We start from the raw sequence: 23340 nt of genomic DNA on the forward strand, positions 1-23340 counted from the left end.
AGCCAGTCCCATCAAGGGGGATATCCAGAAAGTCTTCATTACAATAAAAAGGTGATAATACTGGGGAAAAAGAATGCGCTCACGGTACTGTATGCAGACCCACACACTTGAATTTGTTAAGTGATGGAGACTTGACAAGACATGCAAGACTCACTACATGCCAATTAAGTGTGTCATTCTTAGCAATATACACAGTATGCAAAACATTAGGGACACCTAATGTTGAGTTGCCCCCCCATTTGCCCTCAGACCTGCCTCAATTCGTCAGGGCATAGACTCTGCAAGGTGTCAAGTGTTCCACAAGGAGGCTGGCCCATGTTGACTCCAAAGCTTCCCACAGTTGTGTCAAGTTGGCAAGATGTCCTTTGGGTGGTGGACCATTTTTGATCCACACGGGAAACTTGAATGGAAAAACCCAGCATCATTGCAGTTCTTGACACAAACTGCCATACCCTGTTCAAAGGCAATTCAATATTTTGTCTTGCCCATTCACCCTCTGAATAGCACACATACACAATCCATGTCTCAAGGCTTAAAGACAGATTTAGTCTCCTCCCCTTCATCTCTATTCTACACTGATTGAAGTGGATTTGACATCAATAAGGGATCAGTCATAGTTTAAACCTGGATTCACCTGGTCAGACTGTCATGGAAAAACAGCAGATGCACTTAATGTTTTGTACACGTGTACAGTTGATGTCGGAAGTTTACATACACCTTAGCCAAATACATTTAAACTCAGTTTTTCACAATTCCTGACATTTAATCCTAGTAAAAATTCCCTGTTTTAGGTCAGTTAGGATCACCACTTTATTTTAAGAATGTGAAATGTCAGAATAGTAGAGAGAACCTACTGCCATATCAATGGATTACAGCCCTTGGAGTCAGAGATTATTTTTACCCTTGAGGCATGAATATCGGTCTTTCACCTTTAATCCCAGAGTGGGTGAGGTGTAAAGATCAGTTTCAGTCAATAAATAAAAGCTGAAATTCATTCATCACATTCCCAGTGGGTCAGAAGTTTACATACACTCAATTAGTATTTGGTAGCATTGCCTTTAAATTGCTTAACTTGGGTCAAACATTCCAGGTAGCCTTCCACAAGCTTCCCACAAAAGGTTGGGTGAATTTTGACCCATTCCTCCTGACAGAGCTGGTGTAACTGAGTCAGGTTTGTAGGCCTAAGTATGCTTAGGGTCATTGACCATTTGGAAGACCCATTTGCAACCAAGCTTTAACTTCCTGACTGATGTCTTGAGATGTTGCTTCAATATATCCACATGATTTTCCTCCCTCATGATGCCATCTATTTTGTGAAGTGCACCATTCCCTACTGCAGCAAAGCACCCCCACAACATGAAGCTGCCACCCCCGTGCTTCACGGTTGGGATGGTGTTCTTTGGCTTGTAAGCCGCCCTCCCCCTTTTTCCTCCGAACATAATGGTCATTATTGCCAAACAGTTCTATTTTTGTTTCATCAGACCAGAAGACATTTCTCAAAAAAGTACGATCTTTGTCCCCATGTGCAGTTGCAAACCTTAGTCTGGCTTTTTTTATGGAGGTTTTGGAGCAGTGGCTTCTTCCTTGCTGAGCGGCCTTTCAGGTTATGTCGCTATAGGACTCGTTTTACTGTGGATATAGATACTTATGTACCCGTTTCCTCCATCTTCACAAGGTCCTTTGCTGTTGTTCTGGGATTGATTTGCACTTTTCGCACCAAAGTACTTTCATCTCTAGGAGATAGAACGCGTCTCCTTCCTGAGCGGTATGACGGCTACGCGGTCCCATGGTGTTTATACTTGCGTACTATTGCTTGTACAGATGAACGTGGTACCTTCAGGCGTTTGGAAATTGCTTCCAAGGATGAATCAGACTTGTGGTCTACAATTTTTTTCTGAGGACTTGGCTGATTTCTTTTGAATTTCCCACGATGTCAAGCAAAGAGGCACTGAGTTTGAAGGTAGGCCTTGAAATACATCCACATGTACACCTCCAATTGACTCAAATTATGTCAATTAGCCTATCAGAAGCTTCTAAAGCCATGACATCAGTTTCTGGAATTTTCCGAGCTGTTTAAAGGCACAGTTAATTTAGTGTATGTAAACTTCTGACCCACTGGAATTGTGATACAGGGAATTATAAGTGAAATAATATGTCTGTAAACAATTGTTGGAAAAATTACTTGTGTCATGCACACAATAGATGTCCTAACCGATTTGCCAAAACTATAGTTTGTTAACAAGAAATTTATGGAGTGGTTGAAAAACGAGTTTTAATGACTCCAACCTAAGTGTATGTAAACTTCCGACTTCAACTGTATATAATATCTATGAAATAGTATTTCCGTTTTTTTTACTCATGCACCCAACTGCTGTTGTCCCCAACTGCATGCCAGTATGTTGCAATAATAGCAAAACACTCACTGGGAGTCAGTTCTGTACATTACCCTTTTTACTTCCATATACTTCCCATGTCAGCATCCCTCACCCTTGGTTTGATCAATGGATTACAGCCCTTGGAGTCAGAGATTATTTTTACCCTTGAGGCATGAATAACGGTCTTTCACCTTTAATCCCAGAGCGGGTGAGGTGTAAAGATCAGTTTCAGTCAGAAACTCCGTATCTCCTGTTTTGCAGTCTAAATACATGGAAAGGTTTTGTAGGTGACGCGGGGTCTCATATTTTTCCCAGATTAATTTCTAGGAGTTTACAGATTTATACAGCAGAAGTTTCAGTCAACCATCTCGAGCTATACAACCTTTGTTGTCATCAAACTCACGCGTGAATTCTGATTTGCTGCTCCAATCGTGAACGATTCATTTAGCCGGTTTAGAATAGAACAGGGATCCTCCCTGGTGCGAGTGGCGGACAGACAGTCATGCAGATACACTGTTAGTAGGGCGACACCGGACTACCGGATAACGATGAGCGATATTTCATGATAACCAATTAACAAAATAATAAATAGGTAGCTAGGTAGGTAACGTGAACCGTGGTGTTTTCCGCATTAATGTAAAGATGGCGAGAGTGCTCATGTTTACAATCGGACTCACGCTGAGGATCCGAGTTTTGGGGTATTGGTCGTTGATATACGGTTATTGTGCCCTTTGCACTGCCGTAGCGCTGCTGAAACTTTGGTGGAACATCATTTTAAGGCCGTCAACAACCTTCCAGTGGGGAATTCGCGAAACACCCCCTGCATGCCTGAACGACACGTCCTTGGGAACGCACTGTTATGTTAGAATAAAGGTAAGGCACCGCAGGTGAAAGGACGCCTATTTGGGATTAGGAAATAGCCTTTTGTGTTCATGAGAGATCTGCATAGGTAATTTTGTATGCGCCTATCTTGCCTGTAGCGTTGAAATCAGAAATAAATCAAAATAGGCCTTCAGGCTACATGCAAATCGTGGGCGCATCTGTTTATTTTTTGGGGCATTTCTGGGAAACGTTATGCAGGTATAAGATGTTCAGTGTAGGTAGGTTACTGTTATTATTGTCTGCGTTCAACTCTGAGGTAGTGCTGGAAAGAGCTCCATAGTAGCAGCAGCAGTTATATTATCCTGTTGTGATTCGTGACAAATATCACGATTTCATGTGAGTACGGAGAATGAAGGTAGGCTAAACTGTAAATTCACCTTTTTATTTATTTATGTATTTATTTATGAAGACAATATCCCTCGTAGGATCCACATAGCATAAAATGCATACTCATAATAAGAATGTGACAGTTCAGCTGTAAGAATAATCTATATTACTTGAAATCCAAAGTAACTGTGGGATTTAACTTTGTCAGTAAGTAGCCTAGCTACATTTTGCCAGAATAAACTTAAGCTGTGTATCTGGGGATATTAGGATACTGTGATGTTGTTAAATCAGAAATGAGATAATGAAAAAATATGGCTTGGTTGTAGAATCGAAGTACCATTTGAGAGTTAGAGTGATGAAGGATGGACAGAGGATCTCGAAAATCTCTGAGCAAGAAAACTTGGATGAACATAAACTGTTTTTTATTTTCTGGCAATTGTGCTGATATTATGTGCCAAATGTTATGACAACAAATGGCCCATTTGTGAGATTGACTTGATTTCAATAGGCATAGGCTACAGATTAAAATCTGGGTTTATGAATGTAATTACATTTTGCCATGGTTTTCTTGGATAAAGGCAGGTAGCCTATAGCCCCTGATAGGCCTACATCTCAGTCTACAGTAGACTAGACAAGATGTAGGCAAGATGTAAACTGAACGATTTAGCAGCTTGCTTAGTTCAAATTAACAGACTCATTTATTCAACATGAATAGCGAGGTGATTAAGAGGGCTTGTGTTTCACAATAGCCTGCTGGAATAGGCTACTGAGGATGGGGGTCAACATTTCAATCACTAAATTAAATATGCTGTATATGAACTGAATATGCTTGTCAATAACAGCCAGTGTTTATTTTATAGATTTTTTTTTAACCTGTAGCCTAATCTGACTGCTGTTACTGTCAATCTAATGCGTTCCAACAACTGATAGGAAATTGCGATAGAGCTTTGATAATTTCCAATTTAATTTACTTAACATGTCCATTAATAACTGCATAATAACACAAGTGAAAGGATATTTATTACATTGGTTTGCCAGCTCCAGGTAGGATACAGAAGTGGAACAAATTGATTTGCAATGACTCCAGTGATGTTGTCATTTCAACGTATTTATTGTATCAAATGGTAGACTACAACGGCATATAAATGAATAGACTAGTTGATGGCCAACAGAGGCAAATGTATAATTCTTCACATTTAGCCTAATGTCAGTTTCATTGAGGACTTTCCCCCAATAAAAAGAACCGGGTGAGGGAGTTCCAAAACTTCCATTTCAAATGTCCAAACGGGCAGCCCCCGAGACAAAAGAACTGAGCATGCATAAAGCACTTAGCTTGATACCGTTTTCTTTAAGTAGTCAACATTAGAATGCAGTGTAAACCACATACAAACGTATCTATGTAATGTGATCTAGTGCTTTGTCTCCATTATTTCTTCATGTGCATCCTTTCTAGCGTATCAATATGTTTTATGGGAAATGGGTTGGAAATAGGTGTCTTCATAATGACAATATAAACAGCCTACCTAAAACTGGTAAAAAAGTTGGGAGAAGTGACTCATCCAATAGCTGTACTGCTCTCTTAACACACACAAACACACTCCTTTGACCCTCCCCACCACTCACTGACTCAGCAACAGCCTGCCTCACTGCCTGACAGTCAGCAGCAAGTCACAGTGAAATATATATAATTTTAAGAGAAATCAAATCAAATTTTTTGGGTCACATACACATATTTAGCAGATGTTATTGCGGGTGTAGAGACATGTCATGGTGGCCGTGGGGCAACTTAGAAATAGCCCAAAAACCTGCAACCCATGACAAATACATTTTCACCCACAACATCGTTTTCAAAGTAGCCCAATTTGGCGGGAAAACCATGAACATTGCAACACTGACCACAATGCATTGGCTGGAGGCGGGACTTACAACGAGCAAGTGATAGAGAATGTCTCTGATTGGTTAGAAATGGAAGGGTGATTGACTGAGGAGCTGTTGGGCATTCTAACTAAAGGGACAAACTAGAGATGTATAGAGACTTACCATAACTGACTGCATGGCCGTTTTTAAAGCCGCCCCAAAATGTGTTGTGTAGATTTGCACTCAATATCAAAGGGCAGCAAGGGCAGACAGTCACCCAGAGGGATGACATGAGGACTTGTGGTCATCCTGCGAGGCAGAGATGTAAACCAGACGGGCGACTGGTCCAACAGATGTCCTGTCTCTTAGTGCAGCTGGCTGCCTCGTCACAAAGGTGCTTGATGTCACCAGATCAGGGTGTGTGACATGGCGGGGGCCAGTTTAGGCTGTAAGGCTGTTCTAGAAGATGGGAGCCAACAGGATGCAGTGAAGGCTTGTAAGGCCCCCCAGCAGAGGAGCAGGAGTCATCTTGACCCCCGGCATGGTGTCAGCTGAGGACACCAGGACTGGGGACATCACGGCTGCAGTGGCAGTGCTCGGCAAGGACCCCTGGACTGGATACTTTGGTGACTGGATCCACAAAGCAGCAATGGGTGGTGGCCACCGGACAGGCCGGACCCAGGCAGAGGGCCCAGGTGAAGGCCCCGGATCAGGAGGTCAGGCTGCAGCAGGAAGACCAGACGTAGGCCCCGGGACTGCAGATGGCAAGGTCGCAGGTATCAACGAAGGGTTCAGGACCGGAGACTGCAGGGTCGCAGCAGAGCTCAACGAGAGCCTCCGGACTGAAGACGGCGATCCCGCCCGTCAGCGACAGGAGAGGCCCGTAGGACAGGGGCTGAAGTCGGCTGGATCTCCACAGCAGCAACGGGCGGAGATTTCAGGATAGCAGCCGGCCGGACCCCCACGTCAGCTACAGGGGAGGGCCGCGCGTCAGGAGCTGAGATCAACTGGATCCCCACAGCAGCGATAGGCAGAGATCTCAGGACAGAGAGGGAGAAAAATACCCAAAGGTGGGAGAAGCTGGAACCCTGGTCCAGAAGAAACTGACTGATTGTTGCCCAGAGCTGTTGACTTGGGGCCTGACAGAGCTAGTGATTTGGTGCCTGACTGGGCTACAGACTGTGAGCTATGGAATGTCATATCTATCAGGACAGAACGCTCGGGGCCTACTGGGATAGGAAATTGGGGACCTAAATGTTGATTAAGACAGCTCCCCCCCGCACCTCTCTGATTCGGAGGGGTTGGGTTAAAAATGTGGAAGACCCATTTCGGTTGAATGCATTGTTAGGCAACTGAATAGGTATCCCATTTCCCTAGGTGATCAGGGAACTGAGGGCTAAGATGCTCTGGACCTACTGAGTCTATTGACTGAGGACCTAGTAGGGCAGAGGGTGAGGTGTCTCCTACGACAGGATACTGAACACCTCGGTCTCTCAAGGCAGGAGCTAGAGGAACACAGTTCAGAGGGGCTAGCAAGAACCCCAAGGCTAAGACCGGCAGGGACTGTAAGCATTTCACTGTAAGGTCTACACCTGTTGTATTCAGCGCACGTGACAAATAAACGTAGATCTGACAGCAGACACAGACTGAGCTACTGCAGCAGAGACTGGAGGGGTTCCCAGGGAGGGGCAGGGAGACATCTTTGGACAGCAGCAGGCTGGATGTCGAAGGTAAGACTAGGCAGATCCCACCGGGCAGGGACTGGAAAGGTCTGAGTGGCAGGGCTGGACTTGGCGCCTACAGCACCTGCATGCAGTGCTCCCACATTATGGACCAACTTTCATTCGGAGGTGTCAGATGGAGTAGGAGTAGGCTTCTCCCTCAGGGTGACTCTGGCAGCTCCTCCATACTTTGAGAAGTCTGTAGGTTTTCCTCCTCGACAACAGTCAGGGATGTGAGGATTTATCTTGGGTCCAGAACAGGGGTCGGCAAAACCTCTGTCATTGGAGACGGCGATGGCACCACTGGGTACCAGTTGAAACTGCGACAGGAGCTGGTGGGACAAGGGGTGCTCCCCCAGGGTGAGCTCGGACAGCTCCTCTGTCCCTGGAGAAGACTAGAACCGCTGGACCTCGTTCTAGTGCTTCTGTTGCATGACAATCTCTGAGATGATGTCATCGACTTCTTGGACAGCTTGGTGGGAGAAGTCCCTGTTCTCCCCCTCTAAGACTTCTTTCAATGGTTAAAGGAGAGAACTGTTGAAGGACTGGCTGAGCCGGTCATGTGACAACTGGCAGTGTCCATCAGGTTCAGGTAAGTACTGGCGACGGGGATCGGGTTTACTGTAGGAACCTTCCATCTTCCTGACTGCTTCAATAAGCTCATCAATCTCGTCACGCTGGCTGGGTAAACGCAGCCAGCGTTGTCACTGGCGGTCCATGCTCTGCTCAACACTAAAACTTGGTGCAACTTGTCTTCTGAGGAGAACTCACAGTGTCCACTTGTCTTCACCGCAACTCACTGGCTGGAAGCGGGACTTACAACGAGCAAGTGACAGAGAATGTCTCTGGTTAGAAAAAGAAGGGTGATTGACTAAGGGGCTGTCGGGCATTCTAACTAAAATGACAAACTAGGGGGGCATGGACACATACCATAACTGACTGCATGACTGTTTTTACAGATACAGTAAACTACAAGAACCAAACAAATGAATTCGCACTTTACTCAATGGTTTGACCATAAAAACAACCTATTCTACAAACCATTAAAACATGAATTTACAATAATTTGAATAAAATTGGCTATAAATGTCATTGACAGATTTCATAATATACAGAATACTTAATACTGGAATGACCAGAAGGCAGGCCAGGGCTGAGTTTATGCGATGGCCCTGCTCTGTCCCTGTTCTCTCCCTGTTTTACAGCGCCATAAAGCACACAGCGATGTTTGAGGATGAGAGTTTTATGTCACAGAGAGTAGACAGTATCTTCGTCCTAAATGACACCATATTCCTTACGTAGTGCACTATATATGGAATAGGGCGAATGCAACTAAGTTGCTCTGGATAACAGCTTCTACTAAATGACTAATTTGGGGCGCAGACAGAGAGCAGACAGTAACAGCCTATGTGATAGAGGGCAGGGAAGTGATGACACAATATTATAGTGTGTCCCTGGTGAATGACTGACTGATCTGTCCTCTGTCTTTATTCTCAGGAGTCTGGTCTGAGGTTTCACTATGTTGCTGCTGGAGAGCGAGGGAAACCACTCATGCTGTTTTTGCATGGCTTCCCAGAGTTCTGGTAAGACTTCTAGACTACACACTGCATCTGCACATTATATACACATATGGGGCCTGTGTCCCAACCAGGACACAGATTAAGCCTAGTCCTGAACTAATAGTCACTTTCAATAGAAATTCTTAATTGTTCTTGTTTTTTTGTCCAGGAATATCTAGTCTTAATATAGACCAAACAATTATATTGGTATTGCCTGTCAAGTGAAGTTTTGTTCTTTTTATTTGTGTTTTTTTATAGTAAGAAAGCATTTTTGAAAGGAGCTCTGTTGTAAACTAACCAACCAGGTCCCCCATGAATCACAGACGCCTTACAGTAGCCCACTGCCTTATCAACCTCATACAACAGTATTCTATCGTGGGTGTCCTATCAAAAACACCTATTTTGACCAATGAGTGAAATAATATGTTAAGTAGATACTCCTCTAAGAAAAGCAATGGTCCAAACCACATGTCTCTATCATAATCCGGTCAAAAGGTTATTGGAGTTTTTACCCTTGTAGGATGGCCGAGATTAGGGTGACTAAATCAATGGCCAGAGGTGGAGAAACAAGTGGTCAAAAATGTGGAAAATAGCTTTGCGTCAGCTAGGCTGGATGCTGTGTGAGAGACAAACTGACATGCTCACCGTTGAACTCATCTTCTTTCTTCTTGAATCCGGAGGACATAAAACAAGAGGTCAAATGGATATCGATTTTGAGACATGACATGTAGTATTTTCATATTTTAGTATGCGCTTTTTATATTAATGTGAAATTCCTGTTCTTTTTTTGAAGATTTCTGAGAAAAACAAGCATATCTTTGTGAAATGTCAACGGAGCACTGAGCGTACCCAATGCTTTTTATTTTCAAAGCCTTTTATATTTAATTTTGCTCGTGTGATGTTAATTTTGCTTTTTTGCGACCCGCGGACAGAACTTTGCAGAAGGTGTCAAATCCTCGAAAGTCACTGCGAGAAGCGGTAACGTTAGCGCTCTGTCAAACAGAGCTCGGCGCTTATTATCGGATGTATTATTTAACGAAATCTGACTTTTTTGATATAATGATATGTTACAGAAAGACCCCACTGAACGAATCGGGAACATGAAGAATCATATTTGTCATGGTAAAATTCCATCTGGTCAGAGTGAGTGGACACCCTACTCAATTATGTAACCAACGCTTTGATAATCTCTTCTCTACTGTACATTGCTACTGCATCATAAGAACATATCTTAGTTGAAGTCTTCATACTACAGTATGGCCTGTATGGCTCAGATGGTAGAGCCTGGTGCTTGCACTGGCAGGGTTGTCGGTTCGATTCCCGTGCCACCCAGTCGTAAAATGTATGCACACATGACTGACTGTAAATTGCTTTGGATAAAAGTGTCTGCTAAATGGCATATATGTTATACAGTGAGCTCCAAAAGTATTAGTTGTTTTGGCTCTGTACTCCAGCACTTTGGATTTGAATTGATACAATGACTGAGATTAAAGTGCAGACAAAGTTTTAATTTGAGGGTGTTTTCATCCATATCGGGTGAACTGTTTTGAAATTACAGCACTTTCTGTACATAAACCAAAAGTATTGGGACAACTTCATTGATGTTTATTAAAGTAGTCAAAAGTTGAGTATTTGGTCCCAGATTCCAACAGTAGCATGCAATGATTACATCAAGCTTGTGACTACAAAATTTGTTTTGGTTGTTTTTCAGATTATTTTGTGCCCAATAGAAATGAATGGTCAATAATGTATTGTGTAATTTTGTCGTCACTTTTATTGTAAATAACAATAGAATTTGTTTCGAAACACTTCTACATTAATTTGGATGCAACCAAGATTACGGATAGTTCTGAATGAATAGTGAATAATAATGAGTGAGAAAGTTAGACGCACAAATATCATAGCCGCCCCCACAAATGCTAATCTCCCCTGTTATTGTAGTGATAGTGGTGAGAGGTTAGCATGTCTTGGGGATATGATATTTGTGTGTTGAACTTTGTCACTCATCATTATTCACTAAATATCATTCCCCCAAGACATAATAACCTCTCACCATTACCATAACAGGGGAGTTTAGCATTACTAAACCTTTAACCACTTTAATACACAAGTGAATTTGTCCCAATACTTTTGGTCTCCTGAAACAGGGGGGACTATGTACAAAAAGTTCTGTAATTTCTAAAGGGTTCACCCGATTTATGGATGTAAATTAAATTGAATCATTTCCAATCCAAAGTACAGAGCCAAAACAACAAAACATTTGTCACTGTCCCAATACTTTTGGAGCTCACTGTGTATTATTAATGAACGGGTCTTCTTGGGTCTTCTGCCTCACTGCCCATCTACTGTACAGGAATTCATGATGAACTCTGTGTGTATCCCAAATAGCACCCTATTCCGTATTATAGTGCACTACTTTTGACCAGAGCCCTATGGGCACTGGCCTTTTGGGATGCGACCTCTATCTCTGCCTTCCTAGCTGGACAGAAAGACTCTTTTACACTTACAACTTCCCCCTCCCAATTATTTCAGTGTTGAGAAAGTGCTAAACCACAGCTTTCCATATCACTCTGAAGAGAGAGAGGGTTGGGGTGTGGGGGGTTGCTGTTCGAGATGGGGTTATGTGGAGGAACTGGAAGTGCCTGTGTTTATTTTAAACCTCCTCTATATTCTGAGAAGTTGGGTTTCTCTGTTCTCGATGTGTGTCCCAAATGGCACCCTATTACCTAGTGCACTACTTTTGACCAGGGCCCATAGGACTCTGGTCAAAAGTAGTGCACTATATAGGGAATAGGGTGTCACTTGGGACACTGCCCAGCTCTTATCCTGACTCATCAGAACCCCAGTCAGGCCTTGTGGTCCTCCTCTATGGGGCTTTCAGTTCAGAGGAGCCTCGGCCTCCAGTCCACCTCAGACAAGATCTTCAACCAGAGAGCTTTTCCTCTCCGCTGTGATGACTGTGAGGATTAGAATCGGGGGGGGAAAAAACATCTATTATACTAAGGTGACCTTCACTCAGTTTGGAAAGGAAGAAGGGAAACTGAGTGCCAGTAGAAATAATGCAGTTAAGGATATATCAACTTTGTAGGTGTATTCAAAAGAGAAACACGGTTTATCTGTGAGTCGTTTTTCAACTGTGTGCGCTCTACTGAATGCCGTCTTTTGATTGCAGTAGTGAAGATAGGGTTTAGTTATGAAATACTGTCCTGTGTGTGACTTTCCCGTGTCATTAAGACAAAGATGGTTCTTGTCTTAATGTCTCTCTCTGTCTCTTTCAACCTCTCTCTCGCTCTCTCTTCCGGGATGTCTGTCCATCTGCCTCCAGGTTTTCCTGGCGACACCAGCTGCGTGAGTTTAAGAGTGAATTCCGCGTGGTGGCCGTTGACATGCGAGGCTACGGGGAGTCTGACTTGCCGTCATCCACAGAGAGCTACCGCTTTGACTACCTGGTCACCGACGTCAAGGACATTGTGGAATACCTAGGTAAGAGAGGAGAGTGGACGAACACATCTTATATAAATCTTTTCATTCGTTTAATTAGTTTATACACAAAAACATAAGAAGACAGGTGTATGTTGTATATATGATGGAAGATGAAACAAAACATGCCCAATCTGATTCAGGGATGAACACTTTAGGGACCATGACTACCCGTATTATGAAACATCACTCCATGGGGACAAAGCGAGAGGGTGACACGGCCTGGTGTCCTGAGCTGAGTCAAAGTTTCTCATTGTAGCTATACTGTGTGGATTGGACAGCCTGTGAAAACCCCGTGGGCCCACAACACAGCAGGCCATGACAGGCTTCCTCTGACTCATGTTGACTGACTATGGGTAGTCGTGCTGATACAGAACGCGCGCACACACACACATACACACTACAGACCTGGCAGCACGGAGCACACTAACTCTGTGAAACAGGAAGCTTTCATAGACCTGGGGGCCTCTATGTAAGACCAGTGTCCCTCACCTTGTGTCAGGCTGATATTTCAAATAGCAATACAACTGACAATATTATTTGCTTTACATGGAAAATAATGTCAATTTTTACAACAAACAAGATGAGCTATGGTCACAGTATATTATATTCATCATGCAAGACTCCTGCCCAAAAAATAATCTGTCGGACTTGCACACCAGACTGGCTCAGTTGTTTCCAATAACCTTCCTAAGAAGATGACTAATACGCTGAATAATCAGGCATCACGTTGTTTTCACTGTACACTGCAGGACGATTGTTCTTCTTCAGGAGGTATATCTTGGCAAGAAGGCTCGGCTGATGGAAGGCCAGTGAAATGGTGCTGGACACGCGCACTCAGACTCTCCTCCATCTCTCCTCAGGTTACAACAGATGTTACCTGGTCGGCCATGATTGGGGAGGAACCATCGCTTGGCTGTTCGCCATCCACTACCCTGAGATGGTGACCAAGCTCATCGTCCTAAACTGCCCCCATCCCTCTGTCTTCACCGGTAGGTCCTAAACGGCCCCCCGTCCCTCTATGTTCACTGATAGGTCATCAAACTGCCCCCATCTATCTGTCTTCACTGGTAGGTCGTTGTCCGTGCAGGCCCAGCCAATAAGTGACATATGCAGCCACTTAGGGCCCCGCAGCTGCTAGGAAGCCCTCGTCCCCAAAAAAAGACCTGGTTAGGGTACCTCTGCATTCACTGGTACAGGACCGAACTACCCCCACCCCTCTGTATGCACTAGTATGTCATCACAATCCAAACTCATCGTCCTAAACGGCCCCAATCCCTCTGTAATTACTGGTACGTCCTACCATCCCTCTGTGTTCAAGTTGAAGTTTCAACTTTAGTGCCCCAGAGGGAAATTGGTTTTGCAGCAATAGTCAAACATAAAAGACATAACAAAATACATTGACAAATGACATGGACTACATAGGTGAATACATAGGTGGGTACACTGAATGCAATAGACTGAATACACTAATGACTAGTCCCTGACCACGTCATTGTCCTGAACTGCCCTCATCCCTCACTGATACGTCATCACCAACCACCATCCTTAGATAAACAACAGATGAAACGACCTACCGTATGTCACTAGTACAATTACTAGTTCAATATGAATGGAGAGAAACCTCTTCCTCCTCGTGCTAATTAGAGAAAATATGTTTGGCTCTGGGGTTATTACCATGATTACCATCTTTAATTATAAGGTGTTATAACCTCGAAGTGTTTACTCCATTCATCTAGTAGCTCCTCAGTCTCCTTCCTTAAGGGGGAGATGGAGGAGGTAATTATAGAGTAATGCTTTAACATGTAGTTGGAGCAGCTGGGCTGGAGGAGAGGACATGGGTGAAGAGGATACAGTGCATTCGGAAAGTATACAGACGCCTTGACCTTTTCCACATTTTCTTACGCTACAGCCTTTTACTCTAAAATTGATTAAATAGTGTTTTTCCTCATCAATCTACACACAATACCCCATTATGACAAAGCAAAAACAGGTTTGTATACATTTTTGCATATGTATTAAAAACTGAAATATTACATTTGCATAAGTATTCAAACCGTTTCCTCAGTACTTTGTTGAAGCACCTTTGGCAGCGATTACAGCTTTGAGTCTTCTTTGGTATTACACTACAAGCTTGGCACACCTGTATTTGGGGGAGTTTCTTCCATTCTTCTCTGCAGATGCTCTCAAGCTCTGTCAGGTTGGATGGGGAGCGTCGATGCACAGCTATTTGTAGGTATTTCCAGAGATCGGGTTCAAGTCTGGGCACTGGCTGGGCCACTGAAGGACATTCAGAGACTTGTCCCGAAGCCACTCCTGCATTGTCTTGGCTGTGTGCTTAGGATCGTTGTCCTGTTGGAAGGTGAGCCTTCGCCTCAGTCAGGTCCTGAGTGCTCTGGAGCAGGTTTTCGTCACGGATCTCTGTACTTTTCTCCGTTCATCTTTCCCTCAATCCTGACTAGTCTCCCAGTCCCTGCCGCTGAAAAACATCCCCACAACATGATGCTGCCACCAACAAATCAAATCAAATTTTATTGGTCACATATACATATTTAGATGTTATTGCAGGTGTAGCGAAATGCTTGTGTTTCTAGCTTCAATAGTGCAGTTATATCTAACAATTCACAACAATACAATACAACATGCTTCACCGTAGGTATGACGCCAGGTTTCCTCCAGACGTGACGCTTGGCATTCAGGCCAAAGAGTTTAATCTTGGTTTCATCAGACCAGGGAATCTTGGCAAACTCCAAGTGGGCTGTCATGTGCCTTTTATTGAGGAGTGGCTTCCGTCTGGCCACTCTACCATAAAGACCTGATTGGTAGAGTGTTGCATAGATGGTTGTCCTTCTGAAAGGTTCTCCCATCTCCACAGAGGAACTCGAGCTCTGTCAGAGTGACCATCGGGTTCTTGGTCACCGACCTGACCAAGGCCCTTCTCCCCCGATTGCTCAGTTTGGTCTAGGAAGAGTCTTGGTGGTTCCAAACTTCTTCCATTTAAGAATGAGGGAGGCCACTGTGTTCTTGGACCTTCAATGCTGCAGAAATGTTTTGGTAACCTTCCCCAGATCTGTGCCTCAACACAATCCTGTCTCAGAACTGTACGGACAATTACTTCGACATCATGGCTTGGTTTTTGCTCTGACATGCACTGTCGACTGTGTTACCTTATATAGACAGGTGTTTTTTTCAAATCATGTCCAATCAATTGAATTTACCACAAGTGGACTCCAATCAAGTTGTAGAAACATCTCAAGGATGATCAATGGAAACAGGATGCACCTGAACTCAATTTTGAGTCTCATAGCAAAGGGTCTGAATACTTATGTAAATAATGTATTTTTGTTTTTAGCAAAAAAAACATTTTAAAACTGTTTCGCTTTGTCATTATGGGGTATTGTGTGTAGATGAGGGGGGAAAGTATTTAATCAATTTTGGAGTAAGGTTGTAAAGCAACAAAATGTGGAAAAAGTCAAGGGATCTGAATACTTTCCGAATGCATTGCACTGTAGAGTGGAGGTTACTGACCGACAGCCCATCCACAGCCCTTCTCTGTCCCTTGCAAATGCACCGTGCTGCATTTGTGTCTTGCCTAAATTACACACTTGCAAGGTGCCAACGTCCATACTTGCATGCCATAGATGCCAAAACCATTGCTTCATTCTAAGTGTTATGCAAGTGTTTATTTTGGAAGTCCTTACTCTTGATTTCTTCTCATCCTCTTTTTTTGATGTTGCATTCTTTCCCTTCTCTTCTATTCTTCTCTCCCTCTCCTCTTTCTACCTCTATTCTCTCCATCTCTCTTCTCTACGCTCCACTCCGCTCTCCTCCATGTTTCCAGATTATGCCCTGCGTCATCCCAGCCAGCTGCTCAAATCCAGCTACTTCTTCTTCTTCCAGCTGCCTCGCTTCCCAGAGCTCATGCTCTCAATCAATGATTTTAAGGTGAAGTTGTGTGTGTGTGTGTGTGTGTGTGTGTGTGTGTGTGTGTGTGTGTGTGTGTGTGTGTGTGTGTGTGTGTGTGTGTGTGTGTGTGTGTGTGTGTGTGTGTGTGTGTGTGTGTGTGTGTGTGTGTGTGTGTGTGTGCGCGTTGAGGGGTAATGGCTGTTTCTCAAGGAGTCTGTGTATGGCAACAATTTATGAATTGTAAGTATGATATCATTGTAATGGAGCAAAAAACATTTGCTACAATTGTTTTTTGTTATTAGCGAAAACACGATTGTTCTTCCTGGTAGCTATCATTAATAGACATGTCTAACAATTATTGACTGTGCAACATAGAAGGTGATCAAATTGATCAGGCCTAAAAAATAAATAAATCATGCATTCCCATTTTTACTTTGTTCCAAATTATAGGTAGAGTAACAGCAGTAAATCATTGTGTTGTGCCTAAGTCCTTCTCAGTTGAGTGTAGGTCATCTCGCAGTAGTCAACACAACAACCATCCCATTTATAGTAACTCTGATCGTCTGATCTGTATTACTGTGACGGTTAAATAGGGGACCTTGTCTGTGAGTGCCATCCAGATCAAATCACACCTTGAGCGCATCCACACACACACACACACACACACACACACACACACACACACACACACACACACACACACACACACAGTTACTCACCCACCTAGTGTGTCTTTCTGTCCCCTCTGTATTATAGGCGCTGAAGGGCCTGTTCACCAGCCGTAGTACAGGGATTGGGAGGAAGGGTCGGTGGCTCACTGCAGAGGACATGGAGGCCTATCTCTACGCCTTCTCCCAGCCAGGGGCCCTGACCGGGGCCCTCAACTACTACAGGAATGTCTTCAGGTGAGGAAGATTATGAAATGATTCATTAGTGAGCTCTGTATTAGGATGTCTCCTGTGGGCATCCATACTTCTGTAGGACATGCACAAAGTGAACATGTCGAAGCTGACCATTGTTGTTGTACCTCTTCATTTTACCACAAGCGCCCTCTAAAAATGTAAATCATTACTGCCCTCTTGTGTTGGAAATTATGTTATCTGATACAATAGTATTGTACTTTCAACGAGTTCCTCTTGTGGAAACTCAGTGGTCTATATAATAAGTCCCCTCACTTGCCAGTGGTACAGCAGTCTGGGAATCAGATGCATGATGAGAAAAAAAATGGTCTTTGGAATAATGTATTCTGTTTTTTGGTTTGTTTGTTTGTTTTCTATTTGCCTTTGACTCATTACAAGAGTCAACTTGTCAATGTAATTTCTCTCTTGCTCTATCTCTCGCACACAAACACACACACTGTCTTGTATAACTAACCCTATGGGGATACACAATTCAGTCCCATTCAAAATCCTAGTTCCCCTAACCCTTACTTTAACCCTAACTTTAACCTTAACCCCAAAACCTAACATTAACCCTAAACCTAACCCTAACTCCTAACCCTATACCTAATACTAACCTTAACCGTAAACCCCCTAGAAATAGCATTTGACCTTGTGGGGACTTTTTTTCGTTTACTATTCTTGTGGGGACTTCTTGTCCACAAAAGTATAGTTAAACACAAACACACCACACTGACCCATACAAACACGCACAACATCAGAGAGTGCATGTTTTTGACATGGGAACTCAACATGCATGACTGACTTCACCATCTGCTCTCCTTCCTTAAAGCAGCCAGTCAGTGTCTCTCAAAACAGAACAGAATATTTTGTTCTGCTCGGAAATGTTATAATAAGGATGTCACTGACTTATTATTAATTAGTTTGAGAAATGTGCTCTATAAATAAATTCATCAATTAGCCTCTCCAGAGATTACAACATAGGTTACAAGCACGTACACTACCGTTCAAAAGTTTGGGGTCACTTAGAAATGTCCTTGTTTTTGAAAGAAAAGCAAATGTTTTGTCCATTTTTAAAATAACATAAAATTGATCAGAAATACAGTGTAGACGTTTTTTATGTTGTAAATGACTATTGTAGCTGGAAACGGCTGATTTTTAATGGAATATCTACATAGGGGTACAGATGCCCATTATCATCAACCATCAGCCGTTTCCAGCTACAGGAGTCATTTACAACATTAACAATGTCTACACGTTATTTCTAATCAATTTGATGTTATTTTAATGGACAAAATATGTGCTTTTCTTTCAAAAAACAGTACATTTCTAAGTGACCCCAAACTTTTGAACGTATGTAGTGTATGTTTAAAACATGAAAATATAGTACTGTGGGCTAGGCCTACATCACGTGATTGAAGGTCCGCGTTGAACCAGTTTTCTGGTTCTCAGATGCTTTTCAGTTTATTTACAGTTTATTTCCTGAATTTACTTAAATGGAATTGACCTCAACCCATATAAGGTCTCTTGTTAATACTCTCCACAGCTCCCTCCCACTGAGCCAGAATGATGTCAAGTCTCCAGTGTTGTTGTTGTGGGGTGAGAGGGATGCCTTCCTGGAGCAGGAGATGGCTGAGGCGTGCAGGGTCTACATCCGGAACCACTTCCGACTCAACATCATCTCTGGAGCCAGCCACTGGCTACAGCAGGACCAGCCTGACATCGTCAACACACTCATTTGGACCTTCCTCAAAGAGGGAGAGGGGCGCAAAATGCACAGGAACTGAATCTAGCTAGGGATGCGTCCCAAATGGCACTCTATTCCCTTTATAGTGCACTACTTTTGACCAGGGCCTGGGTCAAAAGTAGTGCACTATATAGGGGAATAGGGTGCCATTTGGGATGTAATCCTAGAACGAGGTCTCCTCCCTCTCTCCGTCACTCCCTCCCACCCTCTGTCCCCACCAGCCACTCCTAACACTGGAAGCCTAGAATATGCCTGTGAAAAACCAACCAACATAACGATAATGCAATCATTCTTTAAATCTTTACACATTTCAGATATTTTTTAAGATGTCAAAAGTGAAAGAGGAAAAAAAGCACATTTTATTGAGAGGACACTGAGTAGTACAGTAGTATGTTTGACGCATATTAAATACTTTTCTGCACATGACATCCGCCTTAAAGTTTGTAGGTTACAACATTACAAATGTGTGGCAAAATCTCCGTGTGAGTTTGTATTGTGTGGTGCCTTTTAATGTAATGTTGTATAATGTTTTGCAGCGTTGTAAAGTTGTGCCATGTCTTCTGAGGTTGAGTTGTGGCGTTTGTCTGCTGTATGTGTCACTGGATTGCTCCTCTCACAATCCTTTGGGGTCCCTCTTGTCCCACACCTTGTTTTCATCCCAAATGGCACCCTATTCCCTATTTAGTGCACACTTTTACAGGGAACAGGGTGTCATTTGGGACGAAGACCCTCTCTATCAGGTAGTGTTGTCTTACTGAAGATATTGTTATTTTTGTTAAAAAAATACTGTTTGTTCAGTTATTTGAGATTGTTGTTCATTATGAGATTCCTGTATAGAACAACAGTGACGGTTAAATATTGTACACTTTTTTTTTTTGTATCTATTCCTATCTCTGAAATCCACTGAGCCACATCTGCACCATTTTGTTTTTTTAAGCAGCAAATAAACTATCATGTGAAGCCTGGGGAGCCATTGTCAATCTTTTCAACTGACAGTCCTGACCTACAGATTTACAAATGGACAGATACAACCTGTCCTAATTTGCATGCCTGCTGTCATGCTATGTCATTATACTAGAACAGTGGTTCCCAAAATGTTATAGTCCCGTACCCCTTCAAACATTCAACCTCCAGCTGCGTACCCCCTCTAGCACCAGGGTCAACGCACTCTCAAATGTTTTTTGCCATCATTGTAAGACTGCCACACACACACTATATGATACATTTATTAAACACAAGAATGAGCATGAGTTTTTGTCACAACCCGGCTCGTGAAAAGTGGCAAAGAGCTCCAGGGCACAAATAATAATAGAATAATAATCAATAATTTTGCTCTTATTTAACCATCTTACATATACAACTTTATTTGTTAATTGAAAATTGTGAATCACAATTTTATTTGGCGTACCCACGACGGCATTGGGAATACCTGTACTCGAACATGATTATAGTTATGGAGCATAGCTAGGTTCATGCCACGTTCAAAACGACTGGGAACTCAGAAAAATACGAGGTCAAATCATGACGTCAGTGTTCCTCAGGTCGGAAAGACTGAGCTCTAGAAAGAGGTCTGGGTTTCCTAGTTGCAATTCCGAGTTGGATGACGGTTCAAATCGATTTTCCCAAACAATAATGTCTGGAGTGGAATAGTTTCAAACACGTGGTTTACATGTGTTTAATGCCATTTGCTCTGTTCCAGACATTATTATGAGCCGTCCTCCCCTTAGCAGCCTCATGTGGTATATATACTACGTTAACTGTTTTATTTCAGTTATTTGTTAGGAGAGCTCGAATGCAATATGAGCATTTACTACAAACAGTATGACATTTAGGACCCGTTTTCTATTCGCGGATATTAATGTACTTACGGTCAAATACCTCCTTTTGCATACGTCATTGGGGTGGGTAGCACAGTCAGTCGGAGAGCACAGCAAGCGTGCTAATTGCAAATAAATGGAATTGAAATGGTGGCTATTAATTAAAAAATATCTTTGTTTCTGTCGAGTGCTGACGCAAACTCTTACTCAGTGACTGGACCATATTGAGTTCTTATGGCTGTATGAATCGACAGATATTTTATAGGCTCGTTTTTTGTGCTTTTTTAGGAGCTGCCTACTCATTGTTTTTGTTCCTCTGAGATAGATGGCGTCTATTTCAGTGACGTAGGGTAGACATCTAACTGTTTTGACAGCTGAGGAAAACAACTATTATGATATGTTATTATTAATTATTAATGTAGATATTACTATGCAATTAAAAAGGGTGTGATTTGCGTTTGATAGTAGCAAAGTAAGTGGGAATTTCACGAAATTACAGTTTAAAAAATAATCTGATAGCTAGCTAGCCTATTCTTGAGGTGACATTGAAGTTAGGATCTCTGAGGTGGCTACTACAAAACTGGATCAATGAGTTAGCCAGGTAACGTAAATTGACGAACTTAAATTTTATTTTTTTATTTTTTTAGATGAGCTTGAAATGGGCATGGTCTAATTGACTTAACAACCAAAACACATCTACGTTTTGCTTTTTTAATGAGCCAGAATATCGATAGTTATTTCTGATTGTTTATTGAAGTTAGCTGGCTAACTCATTGAACCTGCTTTGTAGTATACCCCTCCGACCTTTGAGTTATACAAGAAGCTCTTATATGGCTAGGGAAAACACCTGTGTCTGTTATTCATGACATTTTAACTGAGTTTTATTACACTTCTTTGTGTTTGATCTTCTCTCCTTCTGTCCCCCTACTTTGAGCCTAGGTGTGATGAACTGCCCCAGTCTTGTGGGTTTTTAGGAGAAACATCAAACTTGTTGTCTGGGAACACATAACTACTATGATCAACACAGAGGCAATACGAGAATTTGAAGCCAAAGGAAGAAAATCCAGAAGCAATCTTAAGAAATGTTTAGCTTCCGCATTGTCTGCAGACCTCAACAGGTAATCATTAACACTGTTTATGGACACAGAACCTTAGCCTATTTTCCAGTGAAGTCTAGTAAAAACCCATTCACATTCACTCTACATAAGGCGTTGTCAGGCAACTGTCAAGAAAGCCCTTATTAGGATAATGAGTGTGGGAGTATTTTACTATCAAGCAAAAAACTAATTGCAGCCGACAGGGCATTGCACGGTAACAAAGTGACACTGAGAGTGATTTTTTTACATTAAAATGTATGTCAAACAAAAAACAATGATTGCAAAGTTAAACTTCATGCACAGTGATTACTTTTAACAATTTCCACTGAAGATTTTACAAAAAACATTTACCTGACAAATAGTGCAGATTCAAAGTTTGGTAGCAGAATGACAGCACAAACTGCCATTCTGTTACCAAACTTTGTATCTGGAGTCTGTGTCACTGTTACCGTGGAATTGCCTTACTACAACCAGGGTTGGGGCGAATTCCATTTATTGACCCCAACCCTGACTATGCTCCAGATCAGCGTCACGATTTCCACTAGATAGCACAGCCACAAAGTCAAAATTGTCTATATAAAAAATTATTGAAAACAAAATTAACTTTTGGGTCTTAATTTAACATTAGGTAGGCATAAGGTAAGCAGTGTGGTTAAGTTTAGGGTCACGGTCAGGTTTAAAATCACATTTTAAGAAGAGACATTTTAGAAATAGGCAGGGTTTATGACTTTGTGGCTGAGGTAACTAGTGACGACCCAACTTCACCCTACTCCCCTGACAAAAACAAACGTTTTCCTCCGACTACCTGGTAGTAATAAGAACATTAGTACCCCCTGTTGGCAGGTCAGACACAGTGTTGCTCCTGCTGCTCATGACAACCCAAGGGCTCATACACAACAAGGGGTTATGGGAAATGGAACGACAAAGGAACATGATTTCCCATTTTAACTCCTCATATCCTGGGTGACCCACTTCCCAGTCACTCTGCTTATCTGCCTGAGGACTGTAAAATGAAATGGCTACAGCAGCAGTAACACCACAGCTCATACATGCAACCCAGTTACTGGCTGTGTCCCAAACTGCACCCTATTCCCTTTATAGTTGCTACTTTTGACCATTTGGGTTCTGGTCAAAAGTAGTGCCCTACAAAGGGAATATGGTGCTATTTGGGGGACACACGTACAACAGCAGCAGTAGCATGCAGTAGGACAGCCACTGCCTTCCCTGGGGGCAATAAAATAGCCCAGTTCCAGTAGGCACAGAGGCAGTAGCTACAGTAGTACCACAGTTTTTATGGCCCATTTGGCTTGAGGCTGGCTGATTTCTGGGTCACCCACTTCAGTCACAGCAATGTAAGTTAATTTTGGTGGAAAGCGGTACAGGGGCAGAAGGAAGGACCAAGGACTCTGTGCTGCTGAGTTACCCAGATCAAGTCCAGTCAGCTTGAATATATATATATAATGAAGCAGGGTTGTAGGGTTTCTACGGTTGCCTATGACCTCCCTACACTACTAACCATGCTATCCCCTTGATGACCCACCTCCTAAATGTACTCCTCTGCCTCCTAAAATGTAAATGTCTTCAATTAAGAAATGAATTGTATCATTGTCCCTATCCTATCCTTGCTCCACTGAAATTATTTTGTGTTGCAATGTGTTTATGTACTGCCAGAT

General features: G+C 42.7%; 2 protein-coding genes across 7 annotated transcripts in view; both read left to right on the forward strand.

The window, feature by feature from the left end:
- The first annotated feature begins 2638 nt into the window (after positions 1-2638).
- Positions 2639-19713, forward strand: LOC139578627 (epoxide hydrolase 4-like). The gene is made up of 7 exons (XM_071406477.1): positions 2639-3248; positions 8660-8745; positions 12047-12204; positions 13065-13193; positions 16043-16146; positions 16864-17012; positions 18553-19713. Exons 1-7 carry the CDS (start codon positions 3018-3020, stop codon positions 18791-18793), a joined length of 1098 nt encoding a protein of 365 aa, XP_071262578.1. The 5' UTR covers positions 2639-3017; the 3' UTR covers positions 18794-19713.
- Positions 19714-20644: 931 nt separating this feature from the next.
- Positions 20645-23340, forward strand: part of LOC139578628 (BTB/POZ domain-containing protein 8-like) — a 43279-nt gene continuing 40583 nt past the window's right edge. For 3 of the 6 annotated variants that reach the window (XM_071406481.1, XM_071406483.1, XM_071406482.1), the window contains exon 1: positions 20659-21688. In XM_071406481.1, the coding sequence (XP_071262582.1) occupies positions 21585-21688 (104 nt within the window). In that variant the 5' untranslated portion in view covers positions 20659-21584. Of the gene's footprint in view, positions 21689-23340 lie in introns of all 6 variants that reach the window. The other 3 variants (XM_071406478.1, XM_071406479.1, XM_071406480.1) reach the window with 3 other exon arrangements.

This window comes from Salvelinus alpinus, chromosome 6, assembly GCF_045679555.1.
Source record: "Salvelinus alpinus chromosome 6, SLU_Salpinus.1, whole genome shotgun sequence".
Lineage (NCBI taxonomy): Eukaryota > Metazoa > Chordata > Actinopteri > Salmoniformes > Salmonidae > Salvelinus > Salvelinus alpinus.